Genomic DNA, 24,257 nt, shown 5'->3' on the forward strand with positions numbered 1-24,257 from the left:
GCTCACTGCTCATTTTGTTGCCAGACAGGACTAACGTGACCAGGGAATGTGGGGTGCGGAAGGCAAGAGGTCTGGCCTCTAGTCTCAGCTCACTAAGTTTTTGTATGACCACGGGCAAATCACTTCACCTAAACACCAGTTTCCCAGCCTATAAAATGGGGACAATAATCTTTGCCCTACCTGACTCACAGGATTTTTGGAAGGATCAAAAAGTGGTAAGTGAATATGCTATTAATGATGTTACCAAGCCCACTTGCATACAGAGAGATCACCACTTTGAGCTGTAAAAAAAGCAAACTCCAGACACTGAAAAGAGCACCACCACGTACCAGTACTTTGTTTATCAGACATAACTCCCCCAGAGGAGGATGGTCAAGGCAAGTCATAGCACAAAACATCTCAAGCATACTCTTGGCTAGAAACACACAGGGTCCATTTAAGAACAAAGGCTGGGTTGGCCTACAGAGTGTGGAAATCAGACCTTTTTTATTAATTAAATACATATCAAATTTAACAATCTCACTATTTTTAAAAAACAGCCAATTTAAAAACTCAAACCAATCTTAATCTCCAATCCCTGATATGTCGGAGGGGTCTGGACCTGAACTTATAACTCTTCAATTTTGTCGAAACCTCCAGGAGTAAAGAAAGGGGCTGTCAGCTAATGGTGTAACCCCTCCTCCACTCCCTGACATTCAGAGTCCAAGTTAGGAAAAATTCTAGGCAATTCCTGCCCATCACTTAAACTTTTAATAATTACCAGAGATACTGGAACCTAAAAGAGCTGTGCAGCTGGCCAAGCAACTTCTAGCAGTGTTCCATCCCATGAATGACCTTATAACAAAGTTCCTTTTTCTAAATGCTTGGTGTCCACCTCTGCTGGCCATCCTGCTTACTCATACACAGCAACCTTCCAGCAGCTCCAACTATCTTCCTGATCCTTGGGGGGGACTATTTACTGAGTAACAGACATTTCATGCCCTACAAAAAATGTCACTGCATTATCTTAAAGTTCACTGCCACATGGCATGGTCCCCATGAAGGTTAGGAGCACTAGGCAAGAGGATTCATTTGCCAGAGAAGCACAGTGCTACTCCACATAGCTGATGCATTTGCCGCACAGGTATTTTCTACCCTGCCTTCCCTTAACTCAATTGTGTACTAGTCATAAAGGAACCAGAATAAAAAGAAGTTGTTTGGCATAGTCAGGGCAAGCAGGGGTATTCCTTCCCCATCCCCAAAACTCTCCCCACCTCTCCAAAGGACACTCCCATCTAAGAGGATGACGTTCTGTCTAGGGAAGCTTCAGGCCTGAAGCAGGCAAGGTAGAGCTGCAGTTGGTGTCGGAGACTCTGGATACACTTGGATTTCAGGACCATGATTTCATCTAACTTGGTCACAAAGTCTTGAAAATCCTAGGGGAGAAAATAAAGACAGTTCACTGAAAAATGTGGGAAACAAGTGTTCCCGAATTCGAGCTCTTAAAAGACACTGCGATGTCATGAAAAGAGCCCTAGATGTGGAAGACCTGAACTGGAGAACAACTCTCCCATTTCCAGTCCTACTGTATCTTCAGTGAGCCCCGGTTTCCTTATCTGTAAAATGGTGATGACATTTGAAAGGGCTGTTGTGAAGATCAAAGGAGCTTTTGTAACACACACACACACACACACATTTAGTTCTCAGCAAACTGTAAAGTGCTAAGAAGTGACTACAATTATTAGCCACATTTAACCCTCAACCTGCCCGATTCAGGGCAGTCTCCTCATTGTGATACAAACATGGAGAGCTCATTTGCAAAGTGGACTTAACTCCAGCTTTCCCTCCTCCTCTACATTCAAATTCTATTCATCCTTCAGGATCCAGTTCCCTACCATAACAATCATGACATGTTTCTCATTTGTTGCAGCCCCCAGTTCATCTCATTCCCAGTTGTGTATAGTGGTAACATTTAGTGAAGTTTAATGAGATGCTGCCTTGTATTGTTAGTTAGCTATTTCTATGAAACGTGCCGTGTTTCCCCAATCAGACTGGGAAAACAAATTTTTCTCCCATACTATTCCAGCACAGCCCTGGCCACAGAGGAGAAGTTCATAAATGCAGGAATGAAGTGAACTGATCTAAATGTGGATCAGTGGCCTCAGCCGAGATTTAGTTCTACAGGAGTTGAAATATATAGATCCTTTATCTTAGCAACAAGGAAACATGATGTCTTGTTTATCAGAGAACATGGGTTCACGTCTACTTTTAGCCATTCTCGTTCCTTCTCCTTCTCCAGCAGTCAACCTCTGGCAATATTTGCTTAGCCTCTGTAATCGCTGGTAAGGAAGGCCAGCATCCCTGAACTGCTGGGCCCACTGTGGAAAATGAAGACTAACAGGGAGAGACTGCAGCAGTTAGTGAGTGGGGGGTTGGTATCAGCACTTGAGGCAGCTAGGTGGTGCAGTGGATAGAGCACCAGTGCAGGAGTCAGGAGGACTTGAGTTCAAATCTCACCTCAGACACCTGGCACTCACTAGCTGTGTGACCTTGGGCAAGTCACTTAACCCCAATGGCCTCATCCTGGGTCATCTCCAGTCATCCTGATGAGTATCTGGTCACTGGATTCAGATGGCTCTGGAGGAGAAGTGAGGCTGGTGACCTGCACAGCCCTCCCTCACTCAAAACAAAGTCAAGGGCAAGTCATGTCATCATTTGTCTGATGGCGTGGTCTTCTCTGAAAATGAAGGACTAACACATAGGAACAGTCTAATCCACCTTTCTTCTCAATCACTTCAAGAGGTAAACAAATGGCTAGAGAGGTGTGATCATTTCTTAATGGATGTAACAAGAATTTGTTTCAGGGACATGTTTGAACTGACAAACACAGAGGATGAATTCACTTTACATTTCTATGCCAAAGAGCTCATAACAATAACAAGCACACACCCGGACATATGTATACACACACAATTAATCCCATTTTACAGATAAGGAAAAAGGCTGACAGAGGTGAGGTGACCTGCTCAAATTACACAGCAAGTAAGGGACAGAGCTGAAATTCTCTTGATTCTAAGTGCAACGCTTCTTCTGTTAGAGGATTCCTACAGGGAAAGGAGACAGAGCTGTCATTTATCGTGTGTGGCTCAGAACACATCACTGAGAACTCTCAGTGTGCGCTGCCAAGCCAGCTCAGGCCGGTGAAGGAGCCGGCTCTGGTCCCCCCACAATCCTTAGGCCATTTTGTTCCTTTCTCCCCAATTCCAGCTTGGTCCCAAAGGAAAATGAAGAGACTGGGGTATCCTCATGGAGTAAAACCATCCGGGGGAAGCTAGTCGGGGGATCTGCTTTGACTGCTCCACTTAAAGCAAATAAGCTTGTGTTAATCCTGGAACGAAGCAGATCTACAGTAAGAACAATTAGAAATGCTAATAATGACAGGCAGCATTTATAGAGACTGTGCTGAGTGTTTTATAGTCTATCTCATTTAATCCTCAACCACCCTGGGAGGCTCTCATCATCTCCACTTTACAGTTGAGGAGACTGGGGAAGAGAGAGGTTGCCCTGGTGACGTCCTCAGGGTCACACAGCTAGTAAATACTGAGACTGGATTTGAACTCAGTTCTCTACCTTCATCCCTGGTGTCACCAAGCTGCCATTAGTCATCCTCTGGCCTGGTGTAGGAGACCTGAGGCTGCTCTGAGCTTGCATAGACTAATCCAGACCTATCAGGGACTGAGCCTGGGGCTGGCCAGACACAGAGTCCCTCCTGATACCAACACTGTCTAATGATAAAGTACCTGTGCTTGACAAATGGTTAAAGAGACTGAAGCAGCTAAGAGACTTGTCAAAAGTCCCAGCTTCAGGTCAAGACTACATAAGGCCAGTACAGTACTGAGAATTCCTCCAATGATTATTCTCCTGCAGAGAACTGAGGATTAATTGGGAGACTACTTCATGCTAATTTCATCTGGAAGCTAATGGATCCAAATTTCGGCAGTCCTTCTGTGGTATACTTACAGCTGCTGACAGCTGATCGATCAAACTCTCTTCCTTGACATCCAGTTCTGTCATTTTGTCCAGCTGTTCCTGGTGGGCTTGAATGACAATCAGCCTGGGGAAACACAAGGACTCCTGCCTTAATCCTTTCAGGAGAAAGAAGCTTTGTTTCTACTCCAAAATCCCCCACTCCAGGCTTCTCTGGCAGTTTTCTTAGGCAGCATCTCTTGGGCCAGACTATTTCTGGAGGGACCAAGTGTGGGGAGCAGAAAGATAGCACCTCGACCCCTCATTTTGTACTTGAATCACATAATGCCTTGTATTGCAGTGCTAATATATATGTTTGTTTTCCCAGCTAGACCATAAGCTCCCTGAGGGCATCCCTAAAATCAGCCATGGTAATTCTTGCATTAGACTTAGGCACAATGAATTTTCTCATGCAGATCAGAATTTTTCATTTGATGAGCTCAATGATTATTAGTGCAAATTATGGTAAAACCTGCTGATTGAGACTAACTCTTCGGAGTTGCCATCAGCCTGGAAACCAATATTCTGCTCTTTTGCCAGAGGAGAAAAATATAAATTGGTCCCCAAACTAGATCAAATTTAGGGAAGTAGGGCTTTACTCCCACTGTCAAAGCTGATGGGAAATGCTGCCATATATATCACAATCTTGGCTATCTAGCAGTGCTGCCCTACTTTTGGAGACTACGCTTACAAAGAAAGGAAATGGGCAAGAAAAAATAGTCTACAGGCCAGTTATCAAGTCTCTCAGCTGCCTACTGCCCCAAACTTACCATTTCATGTGGCATTTAACTGATTTTATTAAGTATTAATAGCTTGAATTTATACACAGAACTTTAAGGCATGTACAATATTTTATATTTATTATCTCATTCTTATACCCTAAACCACTGGATCATACATTTCCTGTAGCTCTTGGGTCTCTCCACTTACATCAGGGAGGGAGCCTGACAGAACCCCTAATGACTCATACATTCCTATGGAGCCAACAGGCTTAGACTTGACTGGTTTGGAAGAAAGCTACCCTCCTGCTCCAGGCTCCAAGGGCTATTCAGCCTTCTAGTCTATGGACAACAGCTACTACAGCTGTGACAGGACATAGAAATAGTCTCTTAGCAAATGTTTTTTCTTCCTTTTCACTATTCTCAAGTCATATCTTCTGCTTTTCATTTTTCCCTACTGACTGATCTCATTCCTTTCTTTCCCTGGAAGGGTGCCTTGTAGAGAAAAAGAACCCCAATGCCAACCCCCCAAACTTCCTTATCTCACTCCCTGCCCCACCCCCAAGTGGGAATGGTCAACTTCCTTTTTGCTATTGCCTCAGGCTTGCATTGCAAATTCCTGTGTTGAACCCAATGCTTAAGGAATGGCTGAACAAGCTGGCACATGGATATAATGGGAAATTATGGTACTGCTAGACACAATAGGAACATCCAATGAGGAAATCAGAGAAATCTAGAGGATGTGTATGAAGTGTAGTGTTCTCTCTCTCCCTTCTGCGCGAGGCCTTTCCTTTCCTAGCTGCAGCATGTTGCGAGTGCCTTTCATCTCTTTTCTATGTAACCTGTATGTACGTAGTTCATTGCATGTTGTCTCTCCACTAGAGTGTAAGTGCCTTGATGAAGCACGCTGCCTACCTCCTGACAGAAAGGCAATTTACCCAAGATATTGAATGAAATCTGCATTCTTCAACATGGCCATTGTGGGGATTTGTTTTGCTTGAGTGAGCATATTTATCACAAGGGTTTAGGTTTCCTCTTTCTCCCGCTGAGAGGGGTTGATTAAAAAAAAATGGAGACAAAATGAATGCTTGTTAATTTTTTGCAAAATAAAATTATTCAAAAATAAACAATCTCAGTCTTAGACAACTAACAAGGAAACATATCTTCCTTACAAGACAGCTAAGGATTGTGCACATGGGAATTGTCAGATGAAGTTACTGCATTGGTTGGTTTTGCTTTGGCTTCTGTTTCTCTGGTTCAACATGTACTATTGTAAAAATCCCATCGTGATGGGCAAATGTCTCTAATTTAACTTTTGTCAAGCATCTCTGACAATGTCCTGTACTCCGGAGTAACACAATACACATTCTGCAGTATGGTTTGTGTGAATGAATCAGCCTCTTTTCACCACATCCAATACTTCTCAAGTCACATAAGTGAATGGATTTGGTTATAGGAGCAGATATCCACTTTCCTTCTCTGTTCATCTCAGCCTCCGTAAGGCTACAATTTCACATTTCAATGTACCCTTCTTATACAGTATATTCTTCATTCAACAGGCATTAATTAAGCACTTTACTTATGTGACAGGCACTCTGAAAAGTGCTGGAGTTATAAAGAAAGGCAAAACTGGTCCCTGCCCTCAAGGAGTTCATATTCTAATGGAGGAGACAATATGAAAATTACCATGTACATAAAATACTGTAGAGAAAAACTGAAGGTAACCTTAGAGGACAGACACTAAGAGCAATGGGGACTGGGAAAGGCCTCCTACAGAGAGGGAAGGTGAGAAAAAAGCATTCTACGTGTGAGAATCAGCTAGTGCAAAAGCACAGAAACAGGAAATTGTGTGAGAGGTAGGTGGAGCTGGGTCATAGAGTACATGGAGGAAAGTGAGCATTTGTGAAAGGCTTCAAATGCCAAAGGACTTTCTATTTGATCCTAGATGAAAGAGGGAGCCACTCCAGTTGACTGAATTAGGTAGGTGACATGGCCAAATCTGCATTTTAGGAAAGTCATTTTGGCAGCTGAGTGGAGAATAGACTGGTTTGGGAGACGCTTTAAGGCAGGGATACAGTTAAAAGGCTATTACAGTAGTTCAGGTGAGAAGTGATGAGAGTCTGCATGAAGGAGGTGGCTGTGTGTGTGTGGAGAGAAGGGAAGCCATGTGAGACATGTTGTGAATGTAGAAATGACAAGATTTGACAACAGGTATGATATGAGGAGTGTGAGTGAGTTTGGGTGACTGAGAGTAACATTAGTGGGGAAGAGAAGAGACCTTTGGGGATTCTGTTTTAGACATGCTGGATTGGAGATGCCCAAGAGGCAGTTGATGATGCAGGACTGGAGTTTGGGAAAGAGATACTTCAGAGAATTATGTGCACAGAGAAGAGGACTGAGCCCCGGGAAGTTGAGCTAAGGTGGGTAGAGACACTCTTCTCTAATTTACTACCCAGCTAGCCAATGACATAGTGTCAGGATGTAGAACTAGAGAGTTCCAGACAATGCAGGCAAGGAGAAGGACATCTGAACTTACTGTGCTTGTTTCAGGGTTTCCTGATGCTTCTCTTTCACAAGCTGAAATGGGCTACTTTGACTGCCAGGGGTAGAATGGTTTTCTGAAGTCTGATTTGTCAAAGAATTCACGGGCTCAGTAGTCCGTGTAAAGATGCTCTGTATCAGCCGATGTTTTAGCTGCCCAATTTCCTCACTACTGAAAGACAACTTGAAGGGGCTTTCAGATTTCTGGGGCTTGTTCTCTTGATCTAGGGACTGGACAGGGGAATAAACGCTACTGGTTTTTGTAAAAGCCTCTGGGCTGCTCGAAAACTGTTTTTCAGGCACATCTGCAGGAACCATGGGAGAAGCCAGCCCATGGCTGACTCTTAGACTTTCCTTGTTAGGGTTGGGCTTTTCTGGAGAGCCCCAATTCCAGCTCAGGGAGGTCTCTTCCGTATCTGCATCATAATGCTTGCTGTTTTCATAGTCTGGACAGTTTATGTTTCTGAAGGCCATTGTTCCCTCTTGGCTCTCCAAGGACTCTTCTACATTGGCTTCATTTATTGAGAGGTCATTAACTGAGTCCTGACATATTGCTGAGGAAGACAGGTTTGGGAGACCAGTAGGAGACTCAGCAGCTGTGCAGGCTGACAAAAACCTCTGGTCCTCTGACTGTAGAGACAGCAGCAGAGCTGACTTGCTGTCAGAAGCCAGCGTTGGTTTGACCAGACCGGGGAGCATACTGGTATTTTCTGCTGTGAAGTCTTTGGTTGTATTGAGTACTTTGACCTCCTTGTCACACTTTCCAGAATTTGGTGTGCTTGTATCCAGCACCCATTTCCTTCTCTGAGGAGATCTTGGCATCTGGTTAAGAAAAGGTTCATTAGAAGCATCTCTGTCTGTGCTCTCGAGAAGAGATGTTGTGAGAGGGGCTACCGGCCAGGAAGCAGACTCTGCTGATGTCCTTGATCCTTCACAAAAGTCTCCTTCAGCGTGAAGGTTACTTTTCTTCATCAGCTGAGTTTGGCTGCTATTGTTGCTTTCTTCCTGTGGTAAGATGACTGGACCTCTTTCATCTGAAGACTCATGATCTGCAAGGTTTAACACTGAGAATGTGGATGTGTCCCTTTCTGGTGGTGATGAGGTACCCTCAGCCTGGAGCCGAGGCTCATCTGCGAAAGGCGCACGTCTGTGGTTGGATGCTCGGCTCTTCCTCCTCTGGTCATGAACAAACTCCATCTGGGAACAGTCAGGTTGCTCTGCTCTGCTGTCACCTGGAGAGGAGTCTGAGGAAGTCGAGTCCCCCTCTATGCTCCAATCAGAAAGGGCCTTGCTGTCATCATGCTGTCTGCTTGGCTCTGCTGTGCCCTGACAGGCTGGGTTCCTGGCACAAACCCAACGGTCATTCATATTGTTCTCTTGAGTATTTATCCTGTAGTTAAAAAACAAACTCTGCTCATTCAGAGCTTTCTGAGTCTCAGCTCCTTGTTCTTCTTCCTTATGAAGGAAGAATGAATGTTCGCTACATTCCTGGGTATTTCTTCTCTTGGCCGTCCTTTGGTTAGAAATAGGTGAAAAAGAATCTTCACTGAAATCACTGTCATCTAGGTCTTCCAGCTGGGTGACATCTTGATTTGGGGAGTAAGAAGGAGGCAAGAGAGGCATATCTTGCTGGACTCTAATATCTTGAGGGTTGTACTGGCATAAAAACTGCTCCAGAGGCTGGTAGTTTAACTTTTGCTGGAGAAGAGGTGGTTGCTGGAACTGCTGGTGATAAAAGCGCAAATGTGCTTCCCTGTCTTTCTGATGAGGGGGTATAGTGGTCCAAGCTTCAGAGCAGCGTTTGGTCGGCACCTTCTCACAAGTCTGCCTACACTGTCCTCCGTGATGGGGCTCGCCAAAAGAGAACTCCCCTCGGGATACAAGTTGTTTCTGCACTGGCTGCACTGGTGGGACTTTTTTGCATTGGTCCAGCACACAGGTTCCCCCGATGCCCATGCCTCTGCTTCCTAGCACTGTGGCTGTGGCTGGATTGCCAGTAAAGTCCTTGCTAGGACAGAGCTTCTTGAAACCCAATGTAGAATCTTCTGTCTTCTTCTTTGCAGGAGACCCTACCTTTGTAGGTTCTATAAGAGGAGTAGTGGGAGGGATGCATACATGACTAAGATTTCCTTTAGAGACATTCCCTCTGCCCACGACTCTGGGAGTGGAAGAAAAAGGGACACTGGCTGAATGAAAGGATGAAGGATAGCACTTCCCTCGTGGGGAACTGATGGCTGATGTGAGAGGCTGCTGAAACCCCAACTTCACTTTTTTGGGAGAACACTTGTCTGCTAGCAGGACTGAAGGTGAACAATGGATCTGTTTTGGAGACACGTGTCCAGATGACCGATTCCGACTGGTAACTGGGGTATAGCATTTCATTCCTTTTTTTAGTTCTTTCACCCTGCAAGTGAGCATTTTATGTTAATTATTTTTATGATCTATATTTTTCTTCAACAGCTTACAATTTAAAAAAAGTCAACATTATTACAAATATGGTAAGTTCCTATTCCTCACTTACGTAAAGGTTGAATAAGAAAAAATTAAAAGTAAATTAGGAGGGGAAAAATGCCTTTACTTGAGCAAAAAAAAGTTTTGAGATTCCTGAAAAAATATTTTAGAATAGGACAAATATTCTCTTGAATGGAAGAGTTTAGGAACAATACCTAGACATATACAGCTGATTAGATACAGCCTGTTTTAGGATTTATTTAGATTAGATACAGAGGAAAAAACTCTAAATAATGCATACATACTCATTACTGGAATACATAGGTCCAAATTAGCGTGAACACAGAATCTCTTGAAATAGATGCATGTATTGCAATTTGCACTATTTAAAATGATCACTATATAAAATATTGTAACTGGTTCCAGCACAATAGAAATATGCAATGTATATTTTGAATAATATGACCACTTGAGGGGATTCATTGTTCAGATTAATCAGGACCTAGCTGTACTTTTTCTAGAAAGGGAAGAATAATTTTTCTGCTCTCAAGGGAATTTTACACAGCAGGATTAACCTGAACTTATAACTTAACCAGGATTTAATGGCTAAAAGCCTTCCCTGTTGTAAAATATTATGATGGTAATGCTTCCTATTTTCAACGTTATTTCAAATATTTATTTAGAGTTCTAAATGGAGGCAGTATGCTATTTTTATACTTAGTTGAGATTCTTCCCTTTCATCTAAAAGACAAGAGATATAAATCTAACAAGATGTCAGAGTGGCGAGATACTACATATAAATGATGAGAGCAAACTTTGGTCCTAGACCATTTTTTTGGTGTTACAAAATGGGTAGACCGAAGAGGAGTGAGGTAGAGGCAACAATAATCAGTCTAGACTATATTTTAAATTTCCTCTCCTCACAATAATACGAATTGTGGAATTTCACATGAGAAAAAAAATCCTTTTTCTAAAGTTCAGAGAACATAAGTATATACTATAAAATTTGGCAGGGAAATTAGAATCATAAAAAGGCTACCAATGAAAATACTATTGTGATCCTCACTTTAGAGATATTTTAATTTAAAATGCCTACAAAGCCCAGGGTTGTGCAATATGGTCCCAGGAGAACAGAAGCTTCTAGACAACAGAGAAGGTTTTGGTTTTGACTCTATCCCCAAAGCCAAGCACAGAGCCTCGCACAAAGCAGGTGCTTAATAAATGTTTGTTGAATGAATGGGTCCTCAAAATAACCAACAATTCTTTATCTTATTGGGAGTGATTCCTCTAAGACCAAATCACCACTTTAGTCGTTACTGCAAATGGAAATAATGTTCTACTTTTATGCTTGGTTGAGATTCTTCCCTTTCTACCTAAAAGACAAGAGATTAACATTTGTCATGACAATAGAGCAGTAAGATGACAGGTATAAAAAGAGGAAATGGAAGCTCTGCCCTAAGCTACACTTTGATACCACAATACGAGCTTTAGACTGGAAAAGAATAAAGCAGGAAGTGCGACTACGAGTCTGGGCTGTTTCACATTTCTTCTTATAACAATCTGAACTTTGGACTTTATAAAAAAAATGATAAAATCTTATTTGTAGAGGCCAGAGGATGTAACTATAAAATCCTAAAGCCAGAAGAGATCTACAGGAACTTCCAAACCAAGACACTACCCTCTATTTACATTAAAGGAGAGCTGTACAACTTAATTAAATTCCACTACATTCTACCAACATCAGGGCACAAGTCAGCTAAAGGCTGGTCACAAGCAAACACTATGAACTAACCGACTAATCCAGTTTTCCTAGCTGAACAAAGAATTCTCTTTTGATACATTTTTGTAGCAAGGTAGGTCACTTTAGATCTATTTAATAATAATGGGGTATTAGGGAATCATCAAATCTTAATCATCGGAAAAACGTTAAAAAAATAGGCACTCCCAAACCTCCTCTAATCTTTTCATCTAGTTTAAAATATTTTCATCAGACCCAATTTAACTCATAAAAGGAGTAAAGACTTTGATACTAAATATCACGAAGCATATATTAGTTTGTAATAATCACGCAAATAGTTTGCTGTAGTAGATGGAAGGTCAGACTTTGAACTAGGGAGACCTGAGTTTGCATCCTTTCTCAGACACTTATTAGCCATGTGATCCTGGGCAAGTAATCTGATTATTCTTTGGGTTTCAGTTTCATCCTCAGTAAAATGGGGACACCACCACCTACCCCATGGGGTTGTTGTGAGGATCAGATGAGAATAATGTATGTATAGTACTATATAGATGTTAGTTATTATCATTATTATTTAATCAACCACATATAAAACGTAATCATTTAGAGAGCACCACTTATTTTCAGAGTTACTTCTGATGGTTTCTTAGTTAATCACTGAAGCAGAAAGATTAGTTGTCTTGTCCTAACGATGTTTCCTCTGAGCAATACTGCCTTTTTTTGGAAAACAACATTTTACATTAATTTAGGGCTTTCTTCCTAAGGCTGGTGTGGCTGCTGCTCTTATTCCAGCATTGGGGCTGTTCCAATGTATAAAAAGCAAAACGCAGGAAATGGAAAGCCTTCAGAGAAACTGGCTTCTTGTGCTTATGTGTTTAAAAACATCATAGACTTTAAGAAAATAAAAATGTTTCACAAAAATGCTTCCTGTTGGCTGTGAAAGCAGCTACCAGTCCCTGAGACATGACTCTGAAGCATCCAATGGAGAAAAAAGGAAAAAACAAACCCTCAATGGAGCACAGGTGATGATTCCTAGCTCTGTGGCCAGGAGAGGTCTAGGGAACTACCTAAGTCATCCCTTTGACTGTGTAGGGCTGCACGCACTACAATTTCTTATGGCCAGAAAGTTCACATCTGAACTGTATTCTTCCTCCTGTCATGTGAGTTTACTTTCTCTCAATGTACTCTCAGTTGTGACACCTGACCAGCACTACGCAAAAAACATTCATGTGCTCGAGAAAAATAGGAGCTTTTTTTCTTAAGGCTTCTCCCAGACTTAGCTCAGCACTGTCCAGTTATTTTGCTGGTCTTTATACTTTGTATCTCCAAACATCTGAGTAAACATCTGAGCTGAGTAAAGCCCTGCCTAGTGCTGAAATGACCAAGCATGTTAAATCACTCCTTCCATCCTAGGCAACTGTTTAGACATGCCAAGAACATACTTGCCCTTTTCGTTATCTGGCTCACTTTCATGCTGCTAATGCATGCTAATGCATGCTACTGCACAGTAACCTCAAGCAGTATCAGAGTTGGAAGGGAACTTCAAGGGTATCTGGTCCAAGCAACCTTTGTAAATAAGGGTAGCCAGCGGCAAAATGATTTGATTAATATTATACGACTAAGCAGAGGGGCAGGGACTGAAACCCAAGGCTCGTGGCTCTTTCTGCACCACCTGTATTCATTCCTGCCAAATTTGCAAAGTGCCAAAGATGACCAACTAAATTTTCTCCTGCTAGCAGGACAGCCCCTACAAAAGCAATAATTTGCTATCACAGAACTAGCTGTCCAAAATTATACAAGTACATTTGTATGAAACCATTTGTAGGTAAGGAGTCTGTTTTCTCACCTGTCAGCATAACGTAAAGTGTTCAAGGTATGCTCTGTAGCCATGTGGCTAGGTGATACATTGGCAATCATGCAGGTTTTGGAATTACCAATGAAAGAATCCTTCAGTACCTATCAAGAAAAAAAAAGTGTTCATAAATACTTTAGGTCAGCTAATTTTAGCCAGTTAACACAGATTTATTAGGTACCTACTATGTACAGACACTGTGTAGATACAGCTGCCTAAAACTGGTGTCTCACAACAGGATCAGCAAAACCATAGAATAACACAGGCCTTGGCCTGGGTTCTTCTCCCTAGCTTCATGCTAATTAGCTGGACAGTTTGGGCTGAGTTGCTTCTTGTTTCTGGGTCTCTTACCTCCTCTGTAAAATGAGAGCACCAGATGAAGTCTAAAGTCCTTTCCATCATAATTCTTAAAACTGGATAACCTCTAAGGTCAATTCTAACTCTAGTACATGTGATTGCTTTTTTAAAAAAAATTTTTTTTATAATTAATTTACTTGTTTTCAGTTAGAAAACTGTAACAATCACTTGTGACTGGTTTATTACATATAGGCTTATCACATGTGGCTTGCAAAATCAAAAGTTATGTCATATTTCAAGGAATATGATATGATAAACACTGCAAAAACCCAAGATAAAACAATGGTATTCCATTGTCTTGTCACCTTAATATTGATGAAGCACATTCCTGAAGCAGCCCTCTAGGCTGGGCAGTACAATCATATCCATTTTTATAGGTAAAGAAACTGAAAGTAAGAGAAAAGCCCAGGCCCAGGCAACGTCAGAACCAGGATATGAAGCCTGTAGCACTCTTTCTGATATACCATACTGACCCGCAATTGTCAAAAGTGGGTACTGATGCATTCCTTCTACTGTAATTATTTTTTCATGTCTTTCTATACTGTTAGACTATAAGCTCCTGGAGGGCAGAGAATGTGTTGCATTCACTTTTGCAGTTCCCATAGTGCTTAGCATGGTATGCTCTATGTACCAGCTACTGAATAAATATGTTAAAAACAGAGGAAAACTTGAATTTTACCTGAGTTAATTTGCTTTGTCTGAAGGGAGTATGAGCATGTTCCTGGTCCAATGCACGAATGCATTCTTTTAGCTAACAACAGGAGAGAGAAAAGCAGTATCAAAATGCAGAGGCCTGACTTACAACATGTGCCTATGAAGTTTTCTGTCCACACTTGTCACCTCTCCACCCTAAAGAACAGGGGAGTGGAGGGTCTTGTTCAGATTGTACAACCTACTTTACATTGCCGGGGGAAGGGTTCAGAGCAAACTAAGCCTATATTCTGCCTTATGGGACTCAGGGAGGCTGGAAGTGACAATTCAGAAGGGGAGCAGTGGAAAAAATAATAAGAGTTCTGGCTTCCCCACCTTCCACCAAAAAAGGGACTATTATATTTAATGTATGTAGGTATGGATTTAAATATAACAATGTGATACAGGGAAAAGAATACTAGGCTGGGAGAGAAGACTTAAATGGGGCCTGCTCTATCACTTACTATGTCATTTGGCCAACCACTTGTCTATCACAGGCTTCACTTTCCTGATTTATAAAATGGTAATTATAATACTGTTTAATTGAAATTTCATGTTTTTCATAAACTCTTCCCCTGAACTCTCCAGCCCTTCCAGCTCTGAATTTCTATGACATTTGATGTTTATGGTTTTCTCACCCTATTTAGCATTTAGTTAAATGCTACTTTGTATATTAATAATAGTTTCCTGATTCCTCTTCTTGTGACTTGAGGACTCTTGCTAGGAACTGGGAACAGAAAACAGAGATAACCAGGAAAATTGCACAAAACCTTAACTATGTTGTTACCTCCAACCACACTTCTGAAAAAAATAGTGCTGGTTAGATCATTCCCTGGCCACCCAGAGGCACTTTCGGGTATGCATGTTCATTTTTATTGGTGATCTGAAATATATCAGCACTACATACAAACGTGCATGCATGCATTCACACAAACAGAAAAATAATTTTTTTCACTTTAAAAAAATAACAACAGCTTACAGCTAGAAGGCTCTGGTTTATTTCTGCACCTTCAATTTTTGTTTGTTTATCTGAATCTCTGGCATCAGCTGCTCTCTCACTTCCAGCCAAGTCAATGAAAGATATCCTAGTGGGGAAAAAAAAAGTATTTATTTAGCCTGGGGTTTTCCTATTAAATTTGATAGCAGACAACATGCTGTAATATTAAAAGCCCAATAACCCTTAATACTTTCCCTTCTCAAGAAAGGAAAAATGTTTCATAGCTTCCCTGAGGTATCATAATAACATGTTATACCAAGAACCAGTGACACAGAGAACAACATTCTAGTGTTGTATTCCCATAGCTATTGATCACACCAATGCTTCATGCCAGATTATCCCAATGCAAGTAATTTGGTTCTGAAGGTAGTTCTGAGGAAAGGGATTAGATGTCAGACTTCCTTCCAGAACCCTTCTGCCAAATGAGGTACAGAACCAAGGCAAATTGAGTTCTTCTAGCCATGATAAGGTATCAGTTGTGAGGACAATTAATTACTTATTGCTGATATCCCAGGGTGTGTGTGCATACACACACATATGTAATAAAACAAAACTCAACAAGACCCTAAATTGCAATGGTTTCCATGAAAATAGACAATTTCAAGGAGGCATACCTAACTAAGAATAGCCAAATGGTTCCTCTCCAAGTTGGGGAAGAACCATTTAAGAAGAAGATAAAAGTAATTTCTGACACTGCAGAAGTGACAGTTCAGGAAATTTTAAATAGGCTAGTTTTCTTTTATCTATTATTTTCCAATAAAGATAAGCAGACATGTTATTCAAATGTTTGCTGAACTCATCAATTAATATGATAAGGAGCTGACTAGAAAAAAAACTACAGAAAATTAATTAAAAATGTACTTCCAATGTTTAATTTTTTCATTCAAATAGTATTTTTTGCACACTGGGTAGAAGACAGGAAGACTTTCAGTTTTCTTAAATCTATCTCTCCTTTTCCTATACTAAAATTTTTACACTAAGCAGCAACTGTTGTCCTTTTATTAGTATAGGGTTTATTTTGTGCTTGCCAATGGCATTTTTTTCCTGGGACTTATACAGGCAGACAAATCCCACTAACCATCTTTGAACTAAAGAATGACATATCATTGGGCTACTTGGTTGTTTCTGAAACATTTGATATAAGACTTATGATTTAACCTATCACATTCAATATGACTGTTCTACTTTCCACCTTACCTTCCAAAGGTTCTCTTGGCTGAATCTTTTATCTGAATTTGGATGATAGCATGGGAACGGGAGGAATCTGAATTGACTCCAGTAGCACCAGTGCTACGTTCCTTGCCACCTTTCAAAATAACCTGAAAAATAAAGAGTATCTTATATGAAGAATAAACATACAATGTAATATATTATTCCAGTGCTTCTCACTTACTTACACACACACACACACACACACACACACACAATCAATCAAGCAATCAATTAACAAGTATCTATTAAGCACCTATTATGCTATATACTGGGCATTCAAGTACAAAGAACGAAGCAATCCCTACTCACAATGAACCTATATTCAAATGAGGGAGACAAGTATATATAAAAATGTATACAACATAGACATAAGTAAATAAATGTGTGCACAAAGCAGTTAAACATGAGGTAGCTTAGGAGGGAGGGCACTAGCAGCTGAAGGACAAAGAAAGGTTTCATGCAGGAGATGGTGACTGAGAGGCATCTTAAAGGAAGACAGGGATTCTATTAGGTAAAAGTCATAAGGGAGTACATTACAGAAATGGGACAACCAATGGAAAGACTTGGACACAGGTGGAGGAGTGCTATTAGTGAAGAACACAGAGAAGGTTAGTTTGGCTGGGGTGCCGAGAACAGGGGAAAGAACAACCAGTCTGGACTCTGTGACTGTGTTACGTCTGGTCTACTCTCCATCTTCTGCACAAGAACAGCATGTTGACTATTTTGCTAAATTCTAGGTAAATTAAATCTTTAGCATTCTCCTGATGCTATCAGTTTAGTACTTCATCAAAAAAAGAAATAAGGTTAATGTGGCCTGCCTTGTTCTTGTTAAAGCCAAACTGCTTCTTTGTGATCATCAGTTCCTTTTCTAGCTCTCTTAAACAATGCATTTTAGGATTATGCCAAGAATAAAAGTTTGTTGGCCTATACTTTATAGGCCTTATCTTTTTCTCCTTTTTGGAGGGGGGGAAATAAAAACATTTGTCCTTTTACAGTGCTCTGGGACCTTTCCTAATTTCTAAGACCTTTCAGACATCATTGACAATGGCTCAGGAAGCATGTCTATCATTTTTGCAGTTCCTAAGGATGAAGGCAGCTAGGTGGCTCACCTGAAGTTAGACTCCTAGCTGTGTGACTCCGGACAAGTCACTTAGCCCTATTTGCCTCAGATCTTCATCTGAAATGATCTGGAGATGAAAATGGCAAACTACTCCACTATCTTCGCCAAGAAAACCCCAATGCATTCCCAGAGAGTTGGACATGACTGACACAAAAACAGGGGGAGGGGATGAAATTTATGGGGATCAGCTTATAAGGGAAGCACTCTTACTATCTCCTTACTTATTCCTAGGCATTTTGGTTCTGTCCTTTCTATTCAAAGGGCAATGTCCTTGGCAGAGAAAAAAAAAGCATCCTGAGAACTGAACAGTGCTGCCTTATCTCTGTTGTCAGTAGCAATCCTTTCTTTTCTCCGATCCTTCTCTTTTACTTAATGCAGCTTTAAAAAAAGCATTTTGCTCTCCCTAGTCTTTCCTGTCTGCATCAGCTTATTCTAAGCTTTAGTAGTCAGGAGACCACTTTTGTGGTCAAAACAAAACATTTCTGTATTCAGTCTCTGTTACCTGTCCTTGTTTCCATCTTCTGTATATATCTTTTAAAGATCTAAACTGACTGGTGAATTATCTGTGCATTCACATCATCACATAATTTCCATTTCCTCATTTAAATTATTTTTCTTGGTTTCTTGTCATTCTTGAGAATTTCCTATCTCTCTTGTGCTGACTTCCCTGGAAGAATTTTAGTCCATGATATCTTATCTATCCTTCCTCTGAAATACCAAATCTGCTCTACCCAAAATCTAGACTACAAGTCAAACTATACTCAGCTTCTGTTTAGTTTTCAAAACCTAGGACAGAATGGTTTCTTCCTATTAATGTTCCAATAATTTCTACTCCAACAACCAGTTCTTCCTTAGTAGTGAGATTTTTGTTCCGTAACAGAATCCTCCCTGTTGGCTCTTCCATATTCTGAAGGATGAAATTATCATTAGGGCAAGTCAAGAAGTTACTGGCTTAGCTACTCCACCTTTAGCAATGAGAGCTCCTGGAGATATTAAGACAAATGCAACGCCCTCTCTTCACATAATTCTTATCAGGATCTGTTTCCCAAACTCATACATATCCTCTTTCTTTCCAAATGATTTATGGTATAGTGTGATGACAAAAATCAGTTACATTTTTCCTTCCATTGATGTTACTTATCCTATTTATTATGAAAAAAAGTCTATCCATCAGAGGTATATTCCACTCATAGGATGACTATTCTCAAAGCTTCAGTTATAACTAAGAGATCAAATTTGTCTCCTTGTGTTAGGATCTCTAGATCTAAGCCTGTTTCCACATCTGTAAGAAGGGATGATGGGACCTTACCAGGATATGAAGCAAGTCTAATTAGATAGCTTAAATAAAGCACTTCAAAAATCTTCAAGTACTCTAGAAGTATCAGTTATTATGACAATTAACATAAGAACTCTGGCCGGGGGCACCACGGCCTTGGACGTGGGCAGCTCTGTCTTATCTCCTGTGGGCCTATAGAATGGAAGCCCTAAAAAGGGCGGATTTACTTGTCTTCCTGAGCTTTGGCAGGATAAAGGAAACTCCAACTAATTCAGAAAGTGGCAGAGCAGTGATTTGTGATGGTTTGGTTCACAGGCTATGCAATTTCCTAAACAGCTGTTCTTAGGCCCCCCTGTATGGCAGAGAGCAGAAAGGAGAGGGAAGAAGATGGTTCCACAGGTTACTTATGAGTTTACTGTTTCTACAAATCTGTCTTAGGTCAAAATGGGTTTTCTGACATTTGCATTATTAGAACCCCTCTTTTAAAGTATGGTGCATCAAGCTGAGTAACTTAATTCATGGACCACAAGGCCTTCCAATGAACTCTCTATCAAAACCAGGTGGGAGATGGAGCTGTAATTTGATACAACCATTCTGAAAGGTAATTCAGAATTATGCAAAGTACCTAAAACATCTATGGAAATTTTGTCATATATATATATATATCTCAAAATATTTGTAGTAGTATTTTTTGAATAGTACTTTGAGTTCTTTTGGAATAGCAAAGAACTGGAAAGAAGGTAGATGCCAATCAACTGGGGACTAAGTCTGTTATACATGAGTACAGCAGACTTACTGAGCTAACTGAAATGGCAACTATAATGAATATGGAAAAGCAGAAAGGACTTACATGAATTGATACAAAGTGAAGCAAGCAGAGCCAAGAAAACAATATACAAGATGATGGAACACTAATGTAAAAGGAAACAGCAGCAATAGAAAATGAATGCCACAAAATTACAAAGATCAATTAGGACCCAAAAGAAAAGAAATGGAAGATGACACATCACTCCACTGCAGAGGTTAGAAGTCCACAGATGTGGGATACAGTATGACTTCAGACTCTTCTGATATATTGATTGGTTCTGCTGATTTCTTCTTTTTCATATTTTTCTTTAAAAATATTATTATTATACAGGATGACTCTTGGAAGGAGGGGAAGGAATACTGAGAAAAATTTTAGGAATATAAAAACAAAATATATCAAGAAAAATTTAAAAGAAAAAAAAAGAAACCAATGTTGCAAAATTATAAAGAACAAGTTTGGCCCCAAAGATGTGAGGAAAGCACTTCCTTCTGCTCCTCTGCAGACGTGGTAAGTCTATATTTAAGGAACATTATACGTAATGTTAGATATTTTGAACATATTGATTGGTTTTGCTGAATTTGGTTCTCTTTTTCTTTAAAAAAAAAAACAAAACCCCAGCAAAACTTTATTTTAGGGGATGGTTTTCTAGTGAGAGAGCAGAGATAGAGAGAAATCTAGGTGATATAAAAACAGGACTTCAGTAAAAATCTATTTAAAGAAATAAAATAGGAAAAAGCCTAAATGAAGAAATATAAAGCAATGCTAATTTATAACAGAAAATATGCCATTCACTGTTGTCCTCCAACTCATATGCTAAAAAAGAAAACGGATACTTAAGAGAAATGTCTCCACCAGTAGTACACTTCATATCTCATAAATTCTTTTTTAAAAATAAGTTTTTAATGATACTTTCTATTTCTTACATCACCACAGTAGCCCATGTATTCTCCCTCTCCCCAAAAAGTCATCCCAAATGACAAATAGTATTTTATGCAGTGGGAAAAAAAAGCCAGTACAACTGATCAATACATTGAAAAAATTCAATGATATGTGCAGTGTAAGGCCTGTGGACTTCCATGAAGGGGTAGGCTGGAGGTATCTTCTCATATCTCTTCATTCTAGTCCCACTTGACCTTTACAATTTTGACATGTTTACTTTTGATTTTTTGGTTTACATTGATGTAACTGCCACGCATATTGTTTTCTTAACTCTGCTTACTTCACTCTGCATCAGTTCATATAAATCTTTACATGCTTCTCTGTATTCATCACATGCATCCTTTCTTACGGTACAGTGATATTCTATCACATTCATGTACCACAATTTGTTTAGCCATTCTCCAACTGATGGGAAAATACTTTGTTTTCAATTCTCAGGTATCAAAAAAAAAATGCTCCTACGAATATTTTGGAGTATGTGGGGACTTTTTTCTTATCCACGGTTTCCTTGGGAGATAAGCCCAGTAATAGCCTCTGGTTCGGAGGGCATGGACATTTTAGTCACTTTAGTTGCATAATTTTAAACTGCTTTGAAAATGGCCGTACCACTTCATAGCTCCACCAACAATGTATTATTGTACCTTTCTTTCTACAATACCTCCAACAAGGACTGGTGCCATTTTTTTTTCTTTTTTGCCAATTTGCAGTGTGTACTGATTTGTATTTCCCCTATTATAAGTGATCTGAAGTATTTTTTTCATGTGGTTGTGAATATCTGACAGTTCTTTTGAGAGCTGTTTGTTCATATTCTTTGACTATTTGTCAAAAGTAAATAACCTCCCCAAAGTACTACTTCACTATAAATCATAAAAGATATCCTTATGCTTCCTGTTAGGAAAGATGTTCTGGGACAATAAAGGCCATGCTCATATACCAAGGAAAGGAGATTATAAAAATCCTCCTGAGTAAATCTTGAATAAATTTTCAGATTTGTTCTCACTGTGTATAGCTTTTAGTCAAGGAAAAGAGACTTCTTGGAAATTCATTCTTTTCACCTAAAGTCTTTCACCAAAATTACAGAGAAGGCACCACCCCATGTAAGTTCTTAGCCAATAGGAAAGAATGAGGTTACGGAAAGGGTATATACGGAATAATAATGAGGCAATGGATCCTTCTTCTGGCTTCCTGTCATTGACTTCAAATTCCTGAAGGCTATTTCTCTAGCGACTGTCTATGCTGAAACTCTTACATGCAGTTGACATGTTTTGTTTTGTTTCCCCTGCCCCAGAGCCATATGAATCCTCCAAAGGCATATGAATTTTCCAGCTGGGCAGTTCGGTAACAATCCATCTCTCAGAGGGATCGCTGAAAGACAGATGTGGTTATGATACTGCACATGCCTTTGCAATGCCAGGAGATGACTGCTTTTCAGTCAATAGCTGGGATTTTGCAAACTGGCCAAATTTAAATCTCTTTCTCAGGTTTCAGCTTCTAAGACTCAAGAGGCAAACAGTTATGCCATAGGAGAATCCTAGCATCCATGCTTAATTTGAAAAGTTACATCTCTTGCACTCACTTTAGAGATATGGAGAAAATTAAGTGCCCACATCAAAATTAATCTGCTTGGTCAACTTGCAGGCCTGATTCTCAATTTGGGAGGTTTTCTTTTTTTTAAGAAACATAAAAAATTAAATATGTCATCTTCCCTTATAAATTCTCACACCTAATATCTTAAGTTTAATCCTTAAAAAAAAAAAAAGTAACTTTGGCAGGATGTAGTGGTGCATTACACTAACTACTGGGAGAGACTGAGGCCAGGGGATCTCCTGAGCTGCAGTGGGCTAAGCTAATTGAGTATTTTCAATGAGTATCGCACCAATATAGGGAGCCCCAAAGAGTAAGGGGCTACATAAGGAGGGCCTGCCACTTGGGTTGAAAATGGAGTAGATAAAGCTTCTCTGCCAACTAGCAGTGGGTTCAGGTCCATGAATGGCCTGGATGAAATACATGGACATAGTTTCAAAATGAAAAAAAGGTAGTTTTGAAAAATTTCTTTTAGGCAAACTCCCACTGAAAGAGACCTTGTGCTAGGGGAGTAGGGGGAAATGGCATGGTCCCCTGCCATCTAGGAGCTTCTAATCTATTGGAGGGGGAGCAGGATAAGACATATACAGAAATTAAACTGTAGTAACTAAGTATATCCTGAAGAAGAGATGAAAAAATCTAACCTCCCTTTCACAGAAGGGGGAGAGAACTATGGATATGGGATACTGCACACACTGTTGAGACTCAATTGATTGTGCTGGTTTTGCTGACCTGCTTTCTTTTTTTTTTCTCCTCTATTGTTATTACGTGGGATGGCTTGATGGGGAAGGGATATATTCTGAAGTGAAGGAAATATTAAAATAAAAGATATTAATAAAAACTAAAAAGACATCCATACAAATAATCAATAATAACAAAGCGGTATAGTATTGGAACAGGAATGCACAGACCATGTTGGGGGGAAGGATAGAGAACAGCTTTTCTGGAGTAGGAACAGTGAGAGAAAAGAGTGGAAAGGCCAATGGGGGCCAGCTTATGGAAGATCTTTCCTTTTAGAACAGATCTATAAAAGTGAACCTGTATAATGGTACTTTCTACTCCGACCAGTTTTTCCAAACTCTTTGTAGAAGTTATGGCTAAAGTTCAAAAATCCTCCTGATGAGTTAAATTAAGAAGTCCTTGCAGATATGACATCATGACTTTTCAGCCCTCTAGCAGCACTGGCTAGAAAAAGTTTCTGTAGGGAATCAGTCTCCTTGAGTGTGGAAAGTCCATAAAAAGTAAGTTTAATAAGTGTGGCTTTGGATAAAATTATTCTGACAGGAAAGTATGCTGAAACATCCTTTAAAACTAATCTTTAGCGGCTCTAGGGAATAGCACCTTTCAGCTTCAGTGATGATATATTCTAAACCCCCTCCACTTCCAAAGTATAAAATATCAGCAATACAAAGAAATGGGGCATCTTGTAAGAGATTGATTTTTCCCCCATTGCAAATAAAAAATTCCACTTTAAATTTTTTTTATTTTGCTTATGTCAGAGGCCCTTGAGTTAAATGAATATTTCCATTTCTTTAAATGCTTAGTTAAAGGTAGAATGTTGAGGCTATGAATAAGGCTTACCTCTAAAGTCTGCCTGCTCATCATTTCTTATGAAACAAGAGTATTCCATTACATTCATATATCACAATTTGTTCAGCCCATTCCCCAACTGATGGGCATCTTCTCAATTTCTAATTTTTGGCCACCACAAAAAGAGATGCTATACATAGTTCTGTACATGTGGGTCCTTCTTCCATTTTTATAACCTCTTTGGGATACAGCTCTATATTGCTGGGTCAAAGGGTATGCCCAGTTTGATAGTAAGTCTTACCTCTAAAAGGAGATCCACACTCTCAACTGGAAGTTCCTGCAATCCCACTATCTGTACAACATGTTTACTATCTTCTCTTGCAAAAAGTCTGCAGGAGTAAGAACAATATTAATGAGGATCTCAAGTCAGCAAGAAAC

General features: G+C 40.0%; 1 protein-coding gene across 4 annotated transcripts in view; it reads right to left on the reverse strand.

Annotated features, from left to right (window-relative positions):
* Window positions 1–313: 313 nt before the first annotated feature.
* Window positions 314–24,257, reverse strand: part of KIF24 (kinesin family member 24) — a 64,805-nt gene continuing 40,861 nt past the window's right edge. For all 4 annotated transcript variants that reach the window (XM_072606182.1, XM_072606177.1, XM_072606189.1 and 1 more), the window contains exons 6-13: window positions 24,121–24,208; window positions 16,548–16,669; window positions 15,333–15,438; window positions 14,343–14,414; window positions 13,301–13,410; window positions 7,261–9,669; window positions 4,000–4,093; window positions 314–1,415 (exon numbers count right to left, since the gene is read on the reverse strand). In XM_072606182.1, coding sequence (XP_072462283.1) covers window positions 1,275–1,415; window positions 4,000–4,093; window positions 7,261–9,669; window positions 13,301–13,410; window positions 14,343–14,414; window positions 15,333–15,438; window positions 16,548–16,669; window positions 24,121–24,208 — 3,142 coding nt within the window. In that variant the 3' untranslated portion in view covers window positions 314–1,274. The remainder of the gene's footprint in view (window positions 1,416–3,999; window positions 4,094–7,260; window positions 9,670–13,300; window positions 13,411–14,342; window positions 14,415–15,332; window positions 15,439–16,547; window positions 16,670–24,120; window positions 24,209–24,257) is intronic.

This window comes from Notamacropus eugenii, chromosome 1 (genome assembly GCF_028372415.1).
Source record: "Notamacropus eugenii isolate mMacEug1 chromosome 1, mMacEug1.pri_v2, whole genome shotgun sequence".
In the NCBI taxonomy this organism is placed as follows: Eukaryota; Metazoa; Chordata; class Mammalia; order Diprotodontia; family Macropodidae; genus Notamacropus; species Notamacropus eugenii.